Here is a 22,884-nt window from a genome sequence, read left to right on the forward strand (position 1 = left end):
TGCTTTCTAATGGATCTGAGGCTTGCTCCACAAGACATCCATGCCTGATAGTGTAAACTAGGTCTGTTATTTTGCTAACTGTTCAAAATGTCTGTTTGTACCCACAGACCTAGGCCACCCTCCACGCTCAACCATGGTCAGAGAAATGTTTTTTTCACAATGGGCAGCAGTCAGTACAGAGACTCCTAACTGGTTAAGGAGCTGAGTATAAATGACTGTGAGTGCTAACCCTAAATAAGACATGGTATTAACCCATTAGCCAATGACCAGGGAACAGTGTGGAAAAGAAGGTACAAAGAATTTAAAAGGTACCTCCTTTGTGTTGGTTCTTTAGTGCACAAGACAGCTGATAAAGGTAGGAAAGGGGGCTGGAGACATGGCTCAGCAATTAAGAACACTTGTTGGTCTTGAAGAGGATGCAGGTTCAGTTCCCAGCACCCACGTAGTGACTTACAACGATCCATTAACTCTGCTTTCAGGGGACCTGATATCCTCCTCTGACCTCTGTGGGCAACAGACACACCCATGGTGCACAGCCATATATGGAGGGAAATACTCATACACATAAAATAAAGAAAAATATTAAAAAACCCATCTTTCTAGAAATGTTCTCATCTTTAGATATGTAATTCAGTAGACCACAACATAGACACAGCTTTTATTAAACAGCTTTTCATAGGATAATCATATTGCCTAGTGTATCACTGTTAAGTAATGAATGAATGTGCTGTCCCTATAATCCTAACGTAATTACTTGGGTGCACCTTTCACTTTCAACACTCTCCTGGTTTACATATGAAATTATACACTGGCCATAGCTATTCATATTGGTGTCAGTATGCAGCTTCTAACCTTCCTTGTACCTCTTGACTCTTACCCTAGTATCTACGACTCATGAATCACTCAGACCCTTCCAAGAGTTGACAAATCCAACTGAAGATGTATTTAAATTCAATGGCAGCAAACAGGTCTATAACAATCGAACTCTTACAGCCCAACTCAATTATATTTGACTACTTCTGATTCCTTTAGAAGACTTACATGACAAGGCCACTTCATATACAGTAAATTTTCATTTACTAGCTAATTACTTTTCTAAGGTAGTGTTCCTGACATCAAAAGCAACACTAATATGCAGTAAGAGTTTGCCAAACTTACCCACAAATGCTCCAAATTCTATGTTATCTCCTTCTGCAGCTTTATAGAAAACAGGTTCTGGATCTTTGGTTGTAGATTCCAAGTGGCTTTTGCAACTTGGCTGGGATGGAGTACTCACAGAAAATTTGGTTGGTGGGGATGACATATGTGGTGAACTATTAGGTGAACTTCCTAATTTCTGATTTTTATTAAATATTTTTAAGATTTCTACCCCATGTCGTCTCTGTCGTAATTCTGGGGGAGAAACAGCACTTGGGAATAAGGCACCACAGGAGGAACCAGCCTCTGGAATGTTGAATTCTTTTCTCTGCGGTATCACAGGCAAATCTTGACCAAACAAGTTATACTGCGGGTCTTTTTCATCTTTCATAGAAGTGTTACAAAGAAAAGGATTGCTACTTTCACGATCACCTTGAGGAAGAGAGGAGCTCAGCGTATTTACAACGCTATGCTTCTTCCACACAGATCTCACAGGAACGTCATCAATAAGATTCTGGGCCAAGTGTTTGGAAATACTCAGTTCTCGAGTGATCTCATTGTGGACTTTGCTAGCTTCTGAAGCTTTCTGGGCTGTAAGTGTTTTTAATGTATCTACTGTCAGGGCTGAGAGATCTTGCAGATGACCAATTTGAGAATCTAAAGACTGTAATGATCTTTTTATGTAGTTGACACGATCTCCAACTTCTTTAATCTGAATGCACATCTGTTCCACTCTGTAGGGGGATAAAAAGGGCATTTTACAGATGTTAAAATTAATGTAGATGGAACAGGGAGATGGCTCACCGGAGACTGGAGTTCTTCAAGCTCAGGAACCCAGTGAGGAGAGAATGTCTCTGGCAAGGCTGTCCTCTAATGTCTACACTCAAGCCACGGCGTATGTGCTACCCACATGTCATGCATACACAGGGAGAATACTTTTTTTGTTTCTGAGACAGAGTTTATCTGTGTTGTGTTGCTCTGGCTGTCCTGGAACTGGCTCTATAGACCAGGCTGGTCTCGAACTCACAGAGATCCGCCTGGCTCTGCCTCCCAAGTGCTGGGATTAAAGGCATGTGCCACCATGCCTGGCTTAAAAGACAAAGTTTTACAAACAAATTTTGTTCCATCGGCTATCTGAGTCTACTCCTCACAAAATATATACACAACTACATATACATATACTACCACCAGTGTCATACACAAATAGCACATGCTTCTAGCATGAGATAGAAATAATATAAAAAAATTCAAAAGCTTTAAAATAGTTATGATAGCTTTATTTTTATATTTTTTAATAGTTAAGTACACCAATTCTAGCTGGGCAGTGGTGGCGCATGCCTTTAATTCCAGCACTCGGGAGGCAGAGCTAGGTGGATCTCAGTGAGTTTGAGGCCAGCCTGGGCTACAGAGTGAGTTCCAGGAAAGGCACAAAGCTACACCCAGAAACCTTGTTTCGAGAAAAAAAAAAAAAAAAAAAGAACAGCAATTCTTCTCTCCTTTGTAACTATGTCAAAAGACAGGAGTGCTGAGGACCAGACTCAGAAGCATAAGCACGTTCCTAGTAAGTGTGAGGTCTGAACTTGACTCCCAGCACCACTAAAGAATAAAGTCAGGGGCTAGACAGGTGGCTCGGTGGTTAAGAGCACTTGCTGATCTTTCAGAGGACTTGGGGTTTGAATCCCATCACTCCCATGGTGGCTCATAATGTCTACAACTCCAGTTTCAGGGGATCTAATGCTGTCTTCTGACCTCCACAAGAAGCACTCATGTACATGGTACACACACACACACACACATACACACACACACACACACACACACACACACACACACACGTATGCAAAACACTCACACACCTAAAAAATAAAATTTTAAAAATATTTATGAAAAGTAAAATAAAAGCTTGTAACAAGAGATCTACTGGGTTATATGTAATTAATAAATGCAAAGAACTGACCTGATTTTTCAATGTGTAATATAAAACTTTCTGGTAAAATAAACTAAACAGTGAACATGTATCAACTAACAGGATCCATTCTAATATACAGTTAGTGATAATTAAAGAGCCTTATCTACCTTTCAAAAGTAACACGGATTCTCTCTTCACTCCCAGAATGGAATTTGTCATCCTTTTCATCAAAATACATCTCAACACACTGCTCTTCAAAGTCATGGAGTTTCTTTTGATCTTCTTCTGTTAAGAAAAGTTCTAAGGAGGAGAAGGCCAAAAAGAAATTAGAACACAAAACAATGAAGGTTACCCACCAGGTTTTCAAACTTCAGCTCTTGTGTCTTTTTCTTTTTCCTACTTATTTATTTTTATGGACAGCGCCTCTCTACACAGTTTGCTTATTTATTTATTTAATAGACAGGATCTGTAGTGGGTACCTGTTCCAGCTCCTAGGGCGTGGCCTCAGGGCTAGCTTAAGCTGAGGGGCACGTAAGCCTTGCCCACTCTCTCCCTTGTGGACTTGGCAGGTGTGTACTGACTCAGGCAGCAGAAGCATCGTAGGATAGGACACTGGCCTTGCAGGACCCTACGACGATTTTGCCTATTCTGTTTAGTGAGTTCTTTTCTCCAATTTATGTCCTAAGAAACTGACTATACCCCTTAAGCAGACTCCCTTTGATTTCTCAATATAAAGGCCTCTAAATACCCCTGGAACTCATAGACATCTCCCTGCCTCTGCCTCCCAAGTGCTGGGATTAAAAGGTGTACAGACCAGGCCTATCAAGTTTTAGGTATTTGGTCTCCTTTTAATTCCTTTTTTTGTTTGTTTTTTTTGAGACGGGGTTTCTCTGTGTAGTTTTGCGCTTTTCCTGGATCTCGCTCTGTAGACCAGGTTGGCCTTGAACTCACAAAGATCCATCTGCCTCTGTCTCCCGAATGGCTGAAAGGCGTGCGCCACCACCGCCCGGCTTAAAAAATAATTTTATGAGAAATAAAACCATAAAAAATTTAAGCACAACTGAGGTGATTATCTCAGGTTATATAAAGATAGATTAATTTTGTCTGTTTACAGAATATTAAGAATGGCTTCTTGGAGTTGTTGGGGATTTAGCTCAGTGGTAGAACGCTTGCCTAGCAAATGCAAGGCCCTGGGTTCAATCCTCAGCTCCACAAAAAAAAAAAAAGAAAAAGAAAAAGAAAAAGAAAAAGAAAAAGAAAAAAAGAAAAGAATGGCTTCTTAGGGGCTAGAAAAATGGCTCAGAAGTTAAGAGCACTGACTGCTCTTCCAGAGGTCCTGAGTTCAATTCCCAGCACCGACATGGTGGTTTACAACTGGATGTGATGCTCTCTTCTGGTGTGCAGATGTACAAGCAGACAAAACACCCATATACATAAAATACATGAATAAATCTTAAAAAAAAAAAAGAATGGCTTTTTAGAACAGGTAAAACGACAAAGCTTACATTACCATTTTAACAAGAACAACAACTCCTAAGGGCCATTCTCCAAAAGAAGTTAAATATTAAATTGATTTTTATGTGTCATACTGTTTTGCTTTTAATTAAATGATCAATAGTTTATTCTGAGGCCAAATATGAATTACCATGGCCCAGAAATAAAGGTTTAAATTATGCAAATTCTATGTTCAAATATAGAAACAGTTTCATGAAGTAACAGAACAAATAAAGTCATAAACAAAGGCACTTTTCAAATATATAGAACAGACATCTCAGCTATGATCTGATGATGACACTTAGCTTTTTGATTGGTAGAAAGTTAGAGTGTTGTTAAGTTAACACATTTTTAAAAGTTTTATCTGTAGTCAGGATGTTAGGTCCAACACAGGGTGGAAAACAGTGGGGCCGCAAGGAACAGCTAATTAGTGAACTAAAGATTGCCCAAAATAAATAAATTGTAATTAGGCTCTGGGCCTGAACATTCATTGAGATTTTAATCAGTCAGTCAGCCCTTGGAGACACCACTCCAGGAATGTGGTCATATATCATTATTAAATATAGCCATAAATTCCCACATAACTAGGATGGGTTATTCATAATATCTGATATAGATGAGGCTGAGTAGCAGGCAGGACAGCAAATCCTGATCCAGGACAGACTTTTTTTTTGGTTTTTCGAGACAGAGTTTCTCTGTGTATCCCTGGCTGTTCTGGAACTCACTCTGTAGACAAGGCTGGCCTCAAAGTCACAGAGATCCACTTGCCTCTGCCTCCCAAGTGTTAGGATTAAAGACATGAACCATCACACCCAGCTGAAAAAGCCTTTTTGTTCTCTGTATCTGACATAATATTTACATGTGACATATAAAAGGACTACTATACTTGAAATATATCAAGATATCAAGAACACTGTGAAAGTAGCAGATGAGGGAGGAGGTACCTAACCACAACATCCTTGACCCGGGTCACCTTACTCTTTAACTGAACTGCTGTGCCCTCCCTGTCTAGTTACTTGCACTTTGTGGACATGTGCTGTCTGAAGCACCTGTAGTGATTTACTGTCTTTAATTCTCGCCTTCTTCTGGCCAGTTTGATTTCACAGCTATCACTTTATGTGACTGCTCTAGTCCTGAAAAGACTGGTCTTTAATATCCAAATTATCACAGTTCTTATTTGCAGACTCAAATTGTGCCTAAAATTGTTTTATGTTGAGGCAAATTTTAAGTTTGCACAATAACTATTCCAACAGGCTGTCTGTAAAATCAATACTCAGCATTCAAGTTTAATATTGAGAAGCCAGAAAAACATTTTCCAAAATTTATTTTACTTACTTGGTCCATCAGAAGTCTTATCTTTCTTCCTTCTTTTACATACACAGCAAAGCAGAGAAACGATGTGGCTAAGGACGATAAGGGGAGGAGGCAGGACGGGTTTTTCATGATAAGCCATAATAAAATGATAACGCTGGTACTTCCATACAATATTGGAAATTGCCTTCACTTGTAAATATACATTGCTAGAATAATGAACAAAAATACAGCAAACAATTATATCTTGAAAATTTAAATGCTAAATATTTCACTTTAATTCTGCACTACATACTTGATTACACTTTCATTGAAGAAAAGTAAATGAATAACTGTAATAAATTTATGCCACACAAAAGGTTGATATTGTTGAGGACCTTAATAAGGACCTCAGAAAAATGGGCAGGAAAGGAATAACTTGAGGATTTTACAAAATTTTAAGTAATGGGGAAAACTTTTTTTTTTTTTTGGATAGAACAGTCTTTAACTCTAGCACTTGGGAGATAGAAACAGATAACTGTGAGTTTGAGGCTAGCTTGGTTTACATAGTTTCAAGACAACTAAGGCTATGTAGAGAAAAGACCTTGTATCTCAAAACAACAACAAAAAAATACTTGATATGCAAACATGAGAACCTTAGTTCAAATCTCTTACACTCGTGTGTAAAATCAGGTATGGCTGCCCATGCATGTAACCCCAGTGTTGTGGGACTGAGAAAATGCATCCTAAGATTGTACTAGCCAGCCAGCCTAGGTGAAAAGGTAAGTCTCAGGTTCAGTGAGGGACCCTGTCTCAAGGGAGTAAGATGGACAGCTAAAGAGGAAAACTTGGTATCCTCATTTCTCTATGTGTGCATGGACCAGAACACATCTACCCCCCAAAAATTAAGCTTTGTCTGGGCTACATAAAGACACTCTAACTTAAAAAAATAAATGATAGTTTATACTAATTGAGTAAAAATAAAATCTAGATTCCTTTATATACTATCAAAATTGGAAACTAATAAGAAACATAATACCAAGTATCAGCAGGGAGTTTGGGATACAGCCTTATTTTGATTTAAAGCCAAAAGCCTTAGAAGTATACATCCTTAACAGTTCTGAACATTTATAGAGACAGGGAAAAAATACATTTTGAAGAAATGTTTTGTAGCAAAAAATTATAATCCAATTGAACAGTTTAATATACTGGCTTGAAATATGGTCTAGATAATGGAGAATGACATAGACATTAAGAACTGGTAAATATACATGAAGTTTTGCTTTAAAAAATATAAAGCTGCCAGGTGTAGTAGTGCACACCTTTAATACTATCACTTAGGAAGCAGAGGCAGATGGCTCTCTGTGAGTTCCAGTAAACCCAGAGCTACAGAGAAACACTGTCTCAAACAACAACAAAAATCCAACCTAACAAAAAATAATACACACACACACACACACACACACACACACACACACACACACAGAGAGAGATTATTTTGAGAACCACAATTTATACATTCACCGAAATGGTTTATGGATGTCACCTAGATATCAATTGTAATTACTGGTAAGTACTGTGTTTTTCTATAATTCTCTAGCAACCTAGGAAAAATCTCAAGTAAAAATTAAAATATTTAAAAATGCAGATGCATGCACAGAGGTCTCCTCACCATGTAGGTCCTGGTGAATCAACTCAGGTCATCAGATTTGTTAATAAGCACCCAGTTTTTTGTCTTTTTTGTTTCCCAGAAGATTATATTTATAAACAAAGTACATATTGAGGGATGAGATGGGCAGACCACACAGGCTCACTGTCTAGCCAACCAGGCCAGACTGACAACCTCCAGATTCAGTGAGACCCTTTTCTTTGAAAATAAGGTGGAAGGCTAGAGAGATGGCTTAGCAGTTAACAACCACGGCTGCTCTTTCACAGAGTTTGGTTTTCAGTACTCACAACAGTCTGTAACTCCAGTTCCATGGGATCTGATGCTCCCTTCTGGTCATTGTGGGCACTGAACGCGGGCGCGCGCGCACACAAACACACACACACACACACTCACTCTCTCTCTCTCTCTCTCTCTCTCTCTCTCTCTCTCACATATGTTGAAAATAATAAAATCTAACATTTAGAATTCCTTTGATTTGAAAATTCATGTCTTATTTGTAATTTATAAAAAATAATTTAATACTTTTAAAGTTTCAATAAAATTGAGATTTTAAAACTCAATATCTCATTCAAAATGTGAACTGTGTACCAATAAATATAAGTGAATAAAAGTCTTACTTGAAAAATGCGATAAGAAGATTAACCATAATGATATACTGTACAAAGAGGTAGACTGCTTGAAGAAATGGAGTCAACCATGTGCCAGGACCACAGATTTCCTTGATAGTGGAATCATTTGCACACACTTTGGGAAGAGAGAAAAGAATTTTAAATATAGTAGTTCAGTGTTTCAGGTTCTTTGTCTCAACAGAAAATGTTGAGTGCATGCAAATCTGCTTAAGAGTTTAAATGACAAGGATCTCTTAGATGTGGCCACTGGAGCTCTGCTTTACAAGGACTCCAACACTGAGGGCTGTGGGGCCTTCTGTTCTGCCACACTACGACATACAAACAAGGAGTATTACGTGTTATATATCTCTCTGAAGGCAGGCTTAGACTGAGGGTAAAGGCAGATAAAACCCCTGGATACAGTGAAAATTTAAATTTACATAAGAAAAATATCTAAACCTAAAAAGTATATGACAGATCTACAGTAAACCCTATGAAGTTACAGACTTTACTGTGTCTCCAAAGAGTACTAAAATACATTTTAAATATAAAATTATTAGATTTGGAATCTGGAGAGACAGTTACATGGATAAAAGTGAGGATCTGAGTTCAGTTCCCAACACCCAAGTTGGGTGACTCAGAACCACCTATAACTGCAGCTTTGAATGGATCCCATGTTTCTGGCCTTCAAAGGCACCTGCACTTAGGGGCACATACCCACACACAGACAAACAAATATATATTTTAAAATGACTAGATTTGAATTCCTTGTTTTCCATTACTTATACCTGAAATCTTTTCAAAGCTAAACACAAGCAAGGAAGGGCACAGTTTTAATATCCAAAACAGTTACAATAAATAACACAAGATTCAGTTGGATAAGGAAGGGATGAAACCATCATGAATTAGAGATAATTCTCTCTATATAATCATAGTACACTTACAGTTAGTATTTAGTCACTATTTTAAAATGTGTACATTACTGAAGTTCTCACCATCATCATTATGTAGGTGAGGCTGGCCTCAAAATCACAGGTATCCTGTCTCTGTCTCCCAAGTGTTGGGATTAAAGGTGTATTACAGCCTGGCAGAGGTGGCACATGCCTTTAATCCCAGCACTTGGGAGGCAGAGACAAGCAGATCTACAAGACAAGACAAGCCTGGTCTACAGAGTAAGTTCCAGGACAGGCTCCAATGCTACAGAGAAACCCTGTCTTGAAAAACCATGTTTTATAATAACCACACAGTAAGACACCATTAGAAAAATAACAGGCAACAAAACCCTGAAAAATGACACTGAATGAGAAGCCATTAAATAAACTTTTTGAAAGGTATGCAAAGCATCACTATTTTAGCCATTAGGTGTGTGGTGGTGGTAGTGTTGAGGAGGAGCAGGAAAGGAGGAGGAGGGACAGGGAGGGAGAACACAGTGCACTCTACAACTTAGATGCAGAAGTCAGCATACCCTGAAAGCTACTGCCAATCAGCCATGCTCAAAAATTATCTTACAGAAATCTATCTGTAACAGACATAATGCTTTTACTAAGAATGGGTTGAATAGAGAGGGGTGCTTCATTTATTAGATTACTCAGGCTTTCAAAATCTGGATATAAAAACTTGAAAAAAATCAATTATCCCCTTCAAAAGTTATCATCTAAGCCTTTTAATGTTCACATAGGCCTGTGACTTTGTCAGCAACACCGTGCTTGATCCAACACCAACCCACCCTACCTTGGTCTAGATGCTCTCATCCCTTGAGGTGACCTTCCGAGACAAGTGAAGAGTCGACATGAACTAGTGAGACTGGAAGACAGGTTTCTCCTCTAAAGAGATTTCTTCCTCTATGAGTCCTTAGCTATGAATTAACCAACCCTAAACACCACTCTACTTCTGAAACTTTCTATTTGGGAGTTAGTAATCATCCTCATTGTCTAAGAATTTAGGACAAACTCCTACTACATATGGTTGAACAGCTTTTAGAACACTTTTCAATCCATATTTTGCTTTTTTAACTATTGTAATTTTGACTTGAAAATATGCAATACTTTAAAAAATGCAATTCTGACTTTATAAGATAACCAAAAGAGGATTTTGCAAATAAAAATCCTTACCATCAATTTCATATGCATAAACTTCACCAAAAATCATCCAGTATGGATGAAAAACTATATCTTTAGCAAGAGACCAAGATGGTGCTTCATGAGGATAAAGTATTGCCTTTCTGGGAACACCAAAACTAAGTAATACAAGAGCCATTATCACTACAATGTAGAACATATTGGCCACCTGTTTAAAAAAAAACAAACAAACAAGGTCACTGTTAAGGCACAAGAGAATTTAATTCCTGTAACATATTTCATCCTAAAAAGTGTTTCTAATGTTGCAATAGACAGTAGACTATTTGAGTTTCCATTCATTACTGATAATAGCATTCGGGAAAATGTTATTGCTACATAAACCTTATGAAGGAGATTGTATTTAAAAATGACCAGTGAAGTCAGCCAAGCAAGTCACAGGTGTCTTTGTCTCTGTAATAGACTGTATCAATAGTTCAAAATATAGCCTATCTGACAAATATATCAAAAACTATAGTTACATGGGTAAATTTGGAGACTTAATTTCAGTAAATGCCAACTATTAAAGTTTGTCCATTAACAATGGAGGTGCAGACTTTCTTCTACGTGGCCTCATATATCTGTACTCTGCTCATGTCACAGAAGGTGGGACTAGAGACAGACCACCACGCAAATCTTCAACAGAAAGAAATGCAAAAGCCCCTGTGAGTACAGTATAGAGAAGAGGCCAAGAACATATGACATAAAGCTTAAATGGAAAAAATGAAGATGTAACCCTTGGAGGAAGCAAATGAAGGCTACTAGGATTATTATTATTTCTTACAGCTCCATGTGAGTTTATAATTATCTCAAAATTAAAGAAAAGTGGTAGGAGCAGAACAGAGAGGGAGGGAGGAAGGGATAGAGGATGAAAGGAGAGTGAAGGGAGGGAGAGAAGGAAGGGAAGAAGAAAGAGTTAGTGTCAGCAAGAGCTCTTGTCTACAAGGAATAAGATGAAGACTAACAGAAGATATCTAATGTCATCTTCTGTCCACTACATATGTGCTTATGCACACCCACACCCACACACCACAAACCCACTCCACATAAGCACACACACAATTGATGAAGTACCCTTAAAGAATGGAAGATTTAGAGTATGAGGCAAATAAACCTAAGAGATCTTTGTGGGTCCAAGTAAAGCTATATTAAAATGTTTTTTATAATTTTAAAGAAACAATTAATGCATATCAGCAGACAGTTCAACTTACCATTTTTCCAATCATCATTACATAAGGTCCTGCCTGTTGATTTACGGCTAGAAAATCTAGCAAACGCACATACCAAAATATTATATTAAGACAGTAAATTAATCTTCCAGCCACAAAAACATGATTATCATATGCATTCATAAAGTTCCATTTTGCTCCAAATCTTAGTCCAAATCCAATGAAGAAAGAAACTATGGCAATTGTGTCACTGACGTTGAAGTAGTCACTAAACCACACTTTGATCTTCTGGCTGATTTTCCCAGCTTCAGACATAAAGACCTAAAGGTTTAGCAAGGAAAAAAGTTAAATTAAATTTTTCCTATTAAAACACATATACAATCCAATTATAATATCACAGAGGAATTTTAGTTATATTTTGTTTCAAAGTATCTGAGATCTCTCATATCTGAAGATGTACTTAATAATAAAATAGTACAATAACAGATACAAGACTCCTTACAGTGTCAGGCATGGTGGCAAATACATTTAATCCCAGCACCTAGCAGGCAGAGATTTAAAATGTTCTTTTCAAATCAAAGCAGTATTTGAACATACTGGTAGTACATTCCAAAGATGCCTTATTTGCAGAAAATAAATAAATCAAATGGTTGAAGTAGCTGTGTATATCTAACTTATTAAAAATATCTACTATCCAAGTAATTACCTTTGAGTAATGTATTCACGGCTACAAAATAAAAGTGTTCCCCAATAGTGAAGCCTGCTTTTTTGCTTTCCTCTCTCAGGCAATTTCCCTTCCCACTGAAGACAGATACAAATACTACTATATTCACAAACACATGCAAAAAGTGTTATGAATATGTTATCATGAAACAAATTAATTTCAGTCATGCTGACAAAAATAACAGATTTCAAAAACACATGCAGTAGCAAAGCAGGAGGGAAATACTATGCCTAACTACTTCTTCAGACATGGAGTAACTTAGAACTATTCACGAGTGTGTTACAAGTATATAGCTACTAGTTTAAATAGAAAATACTCAGGCATACACATAGTACATATTCATACATTGCAAACAAAACATTCATAACATAGAAAACAGTCTTTTGGGCTAGAGAGGTGGTCAGTGGTAAAGAACACTGGCTACTCTTCCAGAGGACCCAGGTATGATCGACAGCACCTACGGCAGCTCACACCTCAACTCATCTAGGAGATCTGATGCCCTTTTCTGGCTTCTATGGGCACCAGGCACACACACAGTTAAAACACTCATACACATAAAATAAAACAATGTAAATAGCCAGGAGGTGGTAGTGCATGCCTTTAATCGCAGCGCTTAGGAGTCAGAGGCAGGCTGAACTCTGAGTTTGAGACCAGCCTGGTCTACAGAGTGAGTTCCAGGACAGGCTCCAAAGCTACACAGAGAAACCCAGTCTCAAAAAACAAACAAACAAACAAACAAGTAAATAAGTTGTTTTTATTTTTGAAACAGAGTTTCAAGTAGCCCAGACAGGCCCTCAAATCCACTGTATAGCAGAGGATGACCCTACACCTAAACTATTGAGCCTGCTTCCCAATGCTGAGATTACAGATGTACATCACCATCCCTCATTTTGTAAGTTTTTTTTTTTTTTTTTTTTTTAAAGGAAAGAAACCTCCTCTCCCAACTTAGGGTGTTATAAAGTTGACGATTTTAAAGTGAAAAAATAAGAGACACAGGAATAAACCCAACTGGTGACTCTTGAGTGAGTATACAGCATAAATGCAAAATGGAGACCTACCTTTTATTTACCTGACTACTGCCATGCATAGTCATTATTTCTGAGGAGTGTCAGAGATCCTGTGAAACTTGAGGAAATAAGATAAAAAGAAAACCTATGCTTTGTTTCTGGGACAAATTATTATATTTGTAATGGTGGCAAAGTGAACGTAAGTTACTAATAACCACCTTGTTTTTCCAAGAGAAGATTTCTCTGTGTAGCCATGGCTATCCTGGAACTTGCTTTGTAGGCCAGGCTGGCCTTGAATTCAGAGATCTGCCTGCTTCTGTCTCCAGAGTTCTGGGATTAAAATATGTACCACCATCATCCAGCTGAACCACTTTTTTTTTTTTAAACCATAGTTTTCATAATGGCAAAATAAACATGCTCCAGACTTCTATTTATCACTATTGAAATTACAGTAACATAACTACACACAACAAAATTAAAGAATCCTGCATACATATGTAAGTTACTGGTAAGAAAGACTGTAGACATACCTCACGAACTTTCTCAATAGCATAGGTAAAAATGTAAGCGATAACAATCCATTCTTGAACTGAAGGTAACTGTTCCATTTGTACAAGAACTACAAATGTATAAAGCATCAGAAATCCTAAGTATGCCAACTAATAAAAAAGAAATAAAAGTTACATGAATAAAATTGATTACAAAATAAAACATTATGGATATTTTCATGTACACACAAAATCTAATTTGAACTATGGTAGGCTAGAGAAATGTAAAGACATGTGGCAACCTGGGCTGGCTGTTTTAAGCAGCCACTCACATAAATGCAATTCTCATTATTTCCATTAGTAGGGCAGAATTTGGGGATCAGATAATAGAAGTGTTTGCATTATCTGCATCTAGAAGGAACAAGAAATTTTTATATACAAAAGAAATGCAATAAATTATCTCAGGATAATAAGGTGTGAATATGAATGAGAAAGAAATGAACAAACTCAAATATTCATCCTAACATGAAACTATTTGTAAACTCTGGCAAATGTCTAATACTGATAAAAGTGTACAAACACCATCACTTTGTTTTCCTGGGAAGGACTATAAAAACTCACTCTTTCAAGCAAGGTACAGTGGCACGTGCCACCATATAGAAGCATCAGGAATTTCTAAGCCCAGCACTTGTGAGGTAGAGGCAGGATGATCAAGAGTTCAAGGCCAGCCTTGCTTACATAGCAAATTCAAGATCAGTCTAGCTATAGGAAGCCAGCCCTGTTTCAAATATCCCCAAATCATCTTCTCAAAGCCTGTGGTTTGAAGGAGAGACTAATTTCATGTGTTTCTTCAGACATGTTCCTTCCTAGAGGATGCCAAGAAGACAGTCAACTATATGTTCCTAACTAGAGAACCAACAATGAGTAAAAACTACATTTCAACATATGGATACATTCTTCTATGGATTTATGCTTTTGTCAATGCATTATTCCTACAGATTAAGAGAAAGGCCAACGCAGGAAAGCAATGAAGCACATGACTAAAGAAATGGACACTGAGTAGGGCGTTGGTAGTGCACGCCTTTAATCCCAGTACTCAGGAGGCAGAGCCAGGCAGATCTCTGTGAGTTTGAGGCCAGCCTGGTCTACAGAGTGAGTTCCAGGAAGGGCACAAAGCTACATAGAGAAACCTGTCTCGAAAAACCAAAAAAAATAAGAAAAAAAGAAATGGCCACTGTAAATAAAGCCACAAAGCAGGTGAATTAGATCATCTCCAAGGTAACTTCCAGGGCTACATATAAGATCTACAAAACTGAAAACAGTTAGCTGTCCTTATTTGATCTATAATCTAGAAAAAAATTGAGGACACAGCAGGTTTTAAATGAGCAAAAATGAGCTGGGTAAGTGCTCCCAATGAGAGTGATCATCTGGATTACTCTCTGCCTTCCGTTTTAAAGCAGCAGACTTATTATTTCTGAACCTTTCTGTGTGCTATCTGCACAACCCTAAAACACAAATGACGAAGTTTATTGTTCTGAGTTGACCTTTCAGCATTATTTTTGTTTTTGTTTCTTATGATGTGTGTGTTTGATGCTTGTGGGGGAGTGTGTGTCACATGTGAAGGTGTGAAGTGCACATGTGAAGGTCAGAAAGCAACACTGTGGATTTGGTTCTTCACTACCTTTACAACCATGTTGCCAGCTGTCATCATTACTTTAGATTTTACCCCACATTCATCAAATACTGGAGGTTAAACGTAGGACCTGACACATGCTAAACATATAGCTTTCTTTACTACTGGGCTATATTCACAACTTTATTTTCAATAAAAAATTTACATTTGTTACCTTCCTTTTTTTTGTTTTTTGAAGACTGTCCTGAAACTTTATGTAGACTAAGCTGGCCTTGAACTCCCAAGGATCCACTTGCTGGGATTAAAGGCATGTACCACCACAACCGGCTTATACTTGTTACCTTTTTTAAAGGTGTATGCTTATTACATTATTTAATAAAAATTTAATTTCTAATTCAAACTAAAATTTGTTAGTGCTTATTATTGTAGACATTGGCAGGTTACATGAAGTAAACCAAATGTAATCCTCTTTTAATAAGGAATGTATTTTCAGTGATCTAAATTATATGAAGATTAATATGGATTCCAGACTAAAAGTTTTCTAAAAATCATCTTTTTGCTGGGCAGGGGTGGTGCATGCCTTTAATCTCAGCACTTGGGAGGTAGAAGCAGGTAGATCTCAGTTTGAGGCCTGCCCTGGACTACCGAATGAGTTCCAAGACAGCCAGAGCTACACAGAGAAACCCTGTCTTGAAACTCACCCCTACCCCAAAAAGCATACTTTAAAAACACCATGCTTTCCCCAGAACTAAAAACAAATAAACAAACTCCACCAAACCAAACCACGAACATAGCAATTTAAAAAACATACCGTGTTAAACCAGAACTTTACAATCGGTGCATGATAAAAGGCATAAAACTTTCGTGTGATTGGAAGTTTTTTTGATTTAATATGTATCTCCATTTCATTCTTTCCTTCACTGTTGTCCAAAATCCGTACTTCTTTGAACACTTCCTAAAATTAAAAATATGTATTTAGTTTCTATTTACTCATAACAAACTTACATCTGCTCTTAAGTCTTCCATCCTTACCATGGGTATCTCTTCTGTTATGTTGTGGAAATTGTTTTCGCTGTCCTCCATAGTCATCTGATGAGCATCTTGAGATTGTGGGATATGGGACATTTCAGCTTTGGTTTTATACTCTAGCATTAATATGGCAGGTGGAACTAAAATGCTTAATATGACCTAGAGTTTTTAGAAACATAAAAGTTTGCATTTTAAATTAAATTTAAATAAAATTTAAATTTTAAATAATTAAACAGCAAGTTATGCAATAAATATCTTTTGATTACTACCCATTTTACCCTAAAACTGTAGGAAAAATTAAAAATTCATTTTTCTTTACATACTGTATCATTTTGGCAGTATGATAGTGACAGCATAAGTTTAATAACCAGTGCAAACTAGTCCTTTAAATAAAATCATATAAGTTTAATAACCAGTACAAACTAGTCCTTTAAATAAAATCATTATAAGTTTAATAACCAGTACAAACTAGTACTTTAAATAAAATCATATAAGCCAAGTGGTGGTGGCACACAATCCCAGCACTTGGGAGGCAGAGGCAGGCTGATCTCTGTGAGTTCAAGGCCAGACTGGTCTATAGAGTGAGTTTCAGGACAGCTTGGACTGTTTCACAGAGAAACTCTGTTTCAAAAAACCAATAAATAAATAAAAAAACAAATAAATAATAATTATAACTTGTTAAGAAAAATATTTTTAACAAAACTTAAGCATTATGAAGGTGCTGTTGTTATTTTACCTGAGATTTCTCTTGTAAGTGCCCTATGCTATAGCATGATGACTCATTATGCAACTATAAACCAGGACTGGAGAGACTGCTCAGCAGTTAAGAGCACTGGCTGCTCTTCCAGAGGATCTGGATTCAATTCCCAGAAACCACATGGCAGCTCACAACTGTCAGTATTTCCAATTCTAGGGGATCTGATATCCTCACATAGACATGCAGGCAGGCAAAATACCAATGTATATAAAATAAAAATTAAAAACATCAATAAAACAAAAAAACTGTAAGTTTATTTTTATTTTATTTATTTATTTTTTTTGGTTTTTTCGACACAGGGTTTCTGTGTAGCTTTGCGCCTTTCCTGGACTAGCTCTGTAGACCAGGCTGACCTCAAACTCACAGAGATCCTCCTGCCTCTGCCTCCCAAGTGCTGGGATTACAGGCGTGCGCCACCACTGCCCGGCATAAGTTTAATTTTTTTAAACTTTACATATCACTCTTATCCAACCTTCTGCCTTCTAATTTTTTACTATATTAAAAGATGTAAGAGAGAATAAAAAGGAAGTTTAAAGTAGTATCTCTTATAATGACAAACTAAAAGGACTAGTCACTTTACCCAAGTTCTTAACCTTAAACTCTGCATACATTGATACACTATAAACTAGGCACATGGATACATGTATTCAGTATACTTCAGTAACACATTAAGTTAGTAGATGATAGCTCTGGAATTTTACAAATTAGTAATCACTCATTTCCTCATGTTGTAATTGCCTTCTATTATCCTTGCAAATCATTTTACTACAGATGTGTAGGCTAATTTGTTCATACTTTTGTGGGAGCCCACAGAGGTTTCCTAGTGAAATCTGAGCTTGCTTTATCAACAGGGCTGCACAAAAAGATGATTGGATCACAGAAGGGTCTGCACTTAGCTGTATCTAGCAACGATGAGGTCTTTTGAATCACCTAGTGGCATTGTTATAAAAGCCCTTTTGAATAAAGTTCTGGGCCATTGAATATTGATCTAAGCCCTCCTGAAGCTATCCTGTGTCTCTTCTTCTTGGCTATATCTATCATTCCTTACTCCTCTCTCATCTTCATAGGTACCCTGAAAAAGGTAGAGGAGGGTCCCCCACATACTTTGAATCTCATTATATACTTTAAGTCTAATTATTTTTAAGATATACCTTATACCAGGAGTTTTTTCTCATATTCAGCCGTCCCATCCACATATCAGATAACAACATCTGTGTACAGGTGTGAGCTACAAAAGGTCTGAGTCTTGAAGAAACTGCTAATTTAAGGCAGGTTGAATTACTCCAGTTTTTCAGTTCATAAGTGAGTAATTTCATAGCCATGGTTTCATCTTGCCTGAAGGACTGTTCCAATAATTCAACTGCCAGTTGGCCAAAATCACTACAAAACACACAAACAAACAAACAAACAAAAACCCACTAAAGTATACACAGGTAAGGAAACTATAAGGCTATTTTGTTTTTGTTGAGACTCAAACATCTTTAAGCAAACATCTTTAAACTCTAATACCTTCTCCAAACAAAAGGATCAATAAAATATAATTTAAAAAATTAGGAGCTAGAGAGATGGCTCAGCAGTTAAGAGCACTAGCAGCTCTTCCAGAGGGCCTAGGTATGATTCCTAGCCCCCACATGATGACTCACAATTGTCTGGAACTCTGTCCCAGGGGATATGACACCCTTTTCTGGACTCCTTGGGCATCAGACATATATATGGAAGCAAAATACCCATACACATAAACTGAAAAAAAAATTTTTAAAGAAACTCTAATACTGAGTTTACACACAACCCCCAGTCTACAAGTGCACTTTTAACCAACTACTCTTAAACTATCCTTTAACTTTATTGCTTCAAAAGTGATTTTTAATGGAATTTTTATGAGTATGTGAGTGTCTAAGTACATGTATGTGCACTAAAAGTGGGCAGAGCCCACAGAGGTCAGAAGAAGGCATCAGATCCCCTGGAACTGTAGTTACAGACAATTGGGAGACAGTTGGGTGCTGCAAATTGAACCCAAGTCCTCAGCAAGTGCAGACAGTGCCCTTAATCACTAAGCCATCTTTCCAGCACCTCTACATTGTATTTCAAACATGGAAACAGGAACAATGTAGCTAGGGTTTAATTTAATCACGAGAAATAACATAAACTGTAAATTCCCACTAAGAAGAAAAAGAATACCTATAAGAGTTTTCAGCAACAACTGTTAATCTCTTCCAAAATTGGCTTACTTGGAGACAGAAAGAACTAAATATCTATTATAACACTTCTAAAAATTACCTTTCCAGATTGATATGAACACTATCTCCCAAAGCAAACTATAAACTTGAGAACTATTTTACTTTTTAGTACCTGTGATTCCATCATCCAAAATGTCTTCCCAGTTTAAATTCAGTTCATTTCTTAAAAACACACCTCTGGGCTGGAGAGATGGTTCAGAGGTTAAGAGCACTGACTGCTCTTCCACAGGTCCTGAGTTCAATTCCCAGCAACCACATGGTGGCTCACAGCCATCTGTAATGAGATCTGGTACCCTCTTCTGTATACATAATTTAGATAGATAGATAGATAGATAGATAGATAGATAGATAGATAGATAAAAACACACCTCAAACCAAACATTCTTTTTTTTAAAATTTATTTTTATTTTATGTACATTGGTGTTTTGCCTGTATATTTGTCTGTATGAGGGTGTTGGATTCTCTGAAACAGGAAGTACAGACAATTTGAGATGCCAGGTAGGAGCTGAGAATTGAACCCAAATCCTCTGGAAGAGCGGCCAGTTCTATTAAGCGCTGAGCCATCTCTCCAGCCCTACATTCTTTTTTTTTATATCCCAAACAGAATTCTTAACATAATTGCTACTGTGTATACTTATTTAACTTCTCCCATTTATTTCTTGATTTCTGAAATTTAAGAATTTAAATTTCTTTTCAAATTTTAAAATTACATAATGCACCTAAAATATTTTTGTCTTTAGTTACACCAATAAACTCAATATGCCCCTCAACCCTACACAGATCCCTGTTAAGGACATAGCACCCGACGGAGCATGCAGGCCAACACTGCTATGTGTTAAAATGTCACTCACTTGGAATACTGTTTGAGTTCCTCTGAAGTATCATCTACCAGGTCACTCTGCTTTGCTTCATAAGCCATGGAACGATAGATCTTACAGGCGACTAATGCTTTAGCCATTGATTCTTCACCATGCTGCCATAGAAAGCGGGCCATGACCTGCCTCTTCATAAGGCAAGCCCAAATTAATAATTCATTAAGAGGATAAGGAAAGCGCTTGGTTTCTGGATCATCAATATCTACAATTTCATCTTTGGTTCTTTTCTTCTTCCCTTCTTCCATAGCAGTATCCATCTTCAAGGGAAAAACATACTGTAAGACTCATAGTAAGGCCACATGAGGGCTGGGGACATAGCATACTAGGCAAAGAGGTTTGGACCTGACCTCTACCATCTTAAACCAGTAGTGACGGTAATAAGAAAGCCATATGACAACCATCTTGGTGAAACTTTTTTTCTTGAGATAAGGTTTCTTTGTGTAGCTTTGGCTGTCCTGGAACTTGCTCTGTAGACCAGAGATCCATTTGCCTCTGCCTCCCTGAGTGATGGGATTAAAGGCATATGCCACCACTGTCTGTCTGGCTTAGTGAAGCTTTTAAATAAATATCCTTTATTTAACTCATAATGCCTATGACAAAATAATGTAAACTTCATAAACTTTATTTTTTATTATAATTTATAATTCATCTTATAAAAATGTCAATTCAACAAAAAGGCATGGTCATAATATTTGAACCAATCAATATCTGATAAAATATAAATTTAGTAAAAGTTTAGATAATACTTTTGTGGTGTATACTAGAATAAAATTAAAGTCAGTTAAAAATTTTTAAAATCTGACTATTATCACAGCTAAAATTGGAAAAATATAATCATAATTAATAATTCTCTTTATGGAAAAATGAAGAGTCAAAGACATAAAAAAGTCCCAAACCAAAAGATAATTCTCACTAAATCCAAGTTTTTACTTAATAATACTAATTAGTAAAAAGCAAAATTTAGGAAGGAAAATATTTCCATCTTTAATATGCTTAACAAACCTTCTTTGAGGGGAGGGTTTTCAAGACAGGATTTCTCTGTGTAGCTCTGGCTGTCCCGGAACTTGCTCTGTAGATCAGGGAGGCCTTGAACTCAGAAATCCACCAGCCTCTGCCTCTTGAGTGCTATTAAAGGTGTGCACCACTACTGCTGGCCTAAACCTATTTTCTTTAAAGAATAAAACAACATACCTTTGGTCTGTAGGGTTGGGCTGTTTTTATGAAATGATTGTGTCTCATTTTTTCCTTTTTATCAGCTCTATTGCCAAAAGTTTCATGACTCTTTCGCAACTGAGGAGTGCTGCTGGAGGTATTTCGACCTGACCTCTGAAAATGAGAGCTTATTTTAAAAAATATTTTTAAATGCTGATATGTTACAGAAAAATTCAGGATGATTTATATACACTTATAAATGTTTGTCTATGTGTAAAAATAGTTGGCTTAGGAAATCTTCCCTATATTTTTTTGAAATATCTGTCTCACTATGTAGCCTATGCTGGTCTTGACTCTTGCTTCTGGCCCCAAAGGGCAAGGATTACATGTGTATCACAACAATTGCACTCATCCAGCCTCTGTCTGTAGTCTCCTTTCTTTCATTGACAGAGCTCTCTCTAACGTTGCCAAGCATGGCGCAGCCACCCAAGGAACTGGTACTACAAGTATGTACATGCTACCTATCCAATGTAGTGGGTAGCCATCCCAGCATTGGCCTGGAAGTTCCAACCCCCATTGAGGCTTTGGTAATGGTCACGCCCACAAGGCGGGGCTGAGGGAGGAAGCTGAAGACCCAGGATGGAGAGGAGAGGTCTCTCTTGGTTCTGGGACCCTGGACGCTGGAGGTAGACCGAGCAGAGTTCTCCAGAGAACACCGCCGGACTGCGCCATACCTTTGCCAGACCCTACAACCTATCCCTTCATTGTGAGTTACCCCACAAAATGAACCTCTTTTAACTACGTGGAGTGGCCTTAAAAATTTCACCAATAATCCAACTTAAAAAATATTTTAATTACTTTTAGTTTGAATGTCAGGTTTTGTTTTATGACAGTTTAAATAGTCCTGGCTGGCCTGGAACTCTTTGTAGACCAGGCTGACACTGAACTCACATAGGTCATCCTGCTTCTGCCGAATGAATACTGGGATTAAAGGTGTGTACTGCTACACCAACTGATATCTCACATTCATAGACGACAATCATCACTGTCACTATTCTAATGAAATGAACACTTTGTCCTTTTTATGATGGTGGGTGTCTAATTTAGGAAGTGACTGATACAAACTAGGGAATCATTCTACCTTGGAAATCCCCTTAATTTTTTTTGGTTGTTGCTTTGAGATAGGGTTTCAACTGCAGTCCTGGTTAACCTGTAACTTACTATGTAAACCAGGCTGGCCTAAAACTCACAGCCAGCCTCCTGCACCTGCCTCTCAAATGCTAGGATTATAGGTATGCCCCACCAAACTCAGCTCATATACCTAGTTCTTAACATTTAACCACCAAAATTATACATACCCGGTTATTCCCTCCAAGACTATTATATATTAACCGAAAACGTTTTCGTGTGTATGTGCATCTGTAGGTTCCTCCCATGAGATATTCAATCACAAGTCCTATATCAATTAGAGTGATCTTGTATCCTGGAGGAAGATTACCCTGGAAACAAAATATTAAATAGACAGGATAGTATGAGTCAGTCTAACCTAACAAAGAAAGACAGCTTGTTTTTATACCCTCCAACATTCCACA

The 22,884-nt window shown here is 37.4% G+C and overlaps 1 protein-coding gene across 5 annotated transcripts in view; it reads right to left on the reverse strand.

The window, feature by feature from the left end:
• Window positions 1-22,884, reverse strand: part of Trpm7 (transient receptor potential cation channel subfamily M member 7) — a 90,787-nt gene that overhangs the window by 21,346 nt on the left and 46,557 nt on the right. For 4 of the 5 annotated variants that reach the window (XM_036183387.1, XM_036183386.1, XM_036183388.1 and 1 more), the window contains exons 14-26: window positions 22,651-22,791; window positions 21,332-21,466; window positions 20,117-20,397; window positions 18,180-18,408; window positions 16,275-16,430; window positions 16,054-16,197; window positions 13,652-13,780; window positions 11,433-11,711; window positions 10,219-10,393; window positions 8,117-8,243; window positions 5,876-6,060; window positions 3,214-3,346; window positions 1,159-1,871 (exon numbers count right to left, since the gene is read on the reverse strand). In XM_036183387.1, coding sequence (XP_036039280.1) covers window positions 1,159-1,871; window positions 3,214-3,346; window positions 5,876-6,060; window positions 8,117-8,243; window positions 10,219-10,393; window positions 11,433-11,711; window positions 13,652-13,780; window positions 16,054-16,197; window positions 16,275-16,430; window positions 18,180-18,408; window positions 20,117-20,397; window positions 21,332-21,466; window positions 22,651-22,791 — 2,827 coding nt within the window. Of the gene's footprint in view, window positions 1-1,158; window positions 1,872-3,213; window positions 3,347-5,875; window positions 6,061-8,116; window positions 8,244-10,218; window positions 10,394-11,432; window positions 11,712-13,651; window positions 13,781-16,053; window positions 16,198-16,274; window positions 16,431-18,179; window positions 18,409-20,116; window positions 20,398-21,331; window positions 21,467-22,650; window positions 22,792-22,884 lie in introns of those variants that run through there. The other variant, XM_036183391.1, reaches the window with a different exon arrangement.

Source organism: Onychomys torridus, chromosome 4 (assembly GCF_903995425.1).
Source record: "Onychomys torridus chromosome 4, mOncTor1.1, whole genome shotgun sequence".
Taxonomy (NCBI): Eukaryota; Metazoa; Chordata; class Mammalia; order Rodentia; family Cricetidae; genus Onychomys; species Onychomys torridus.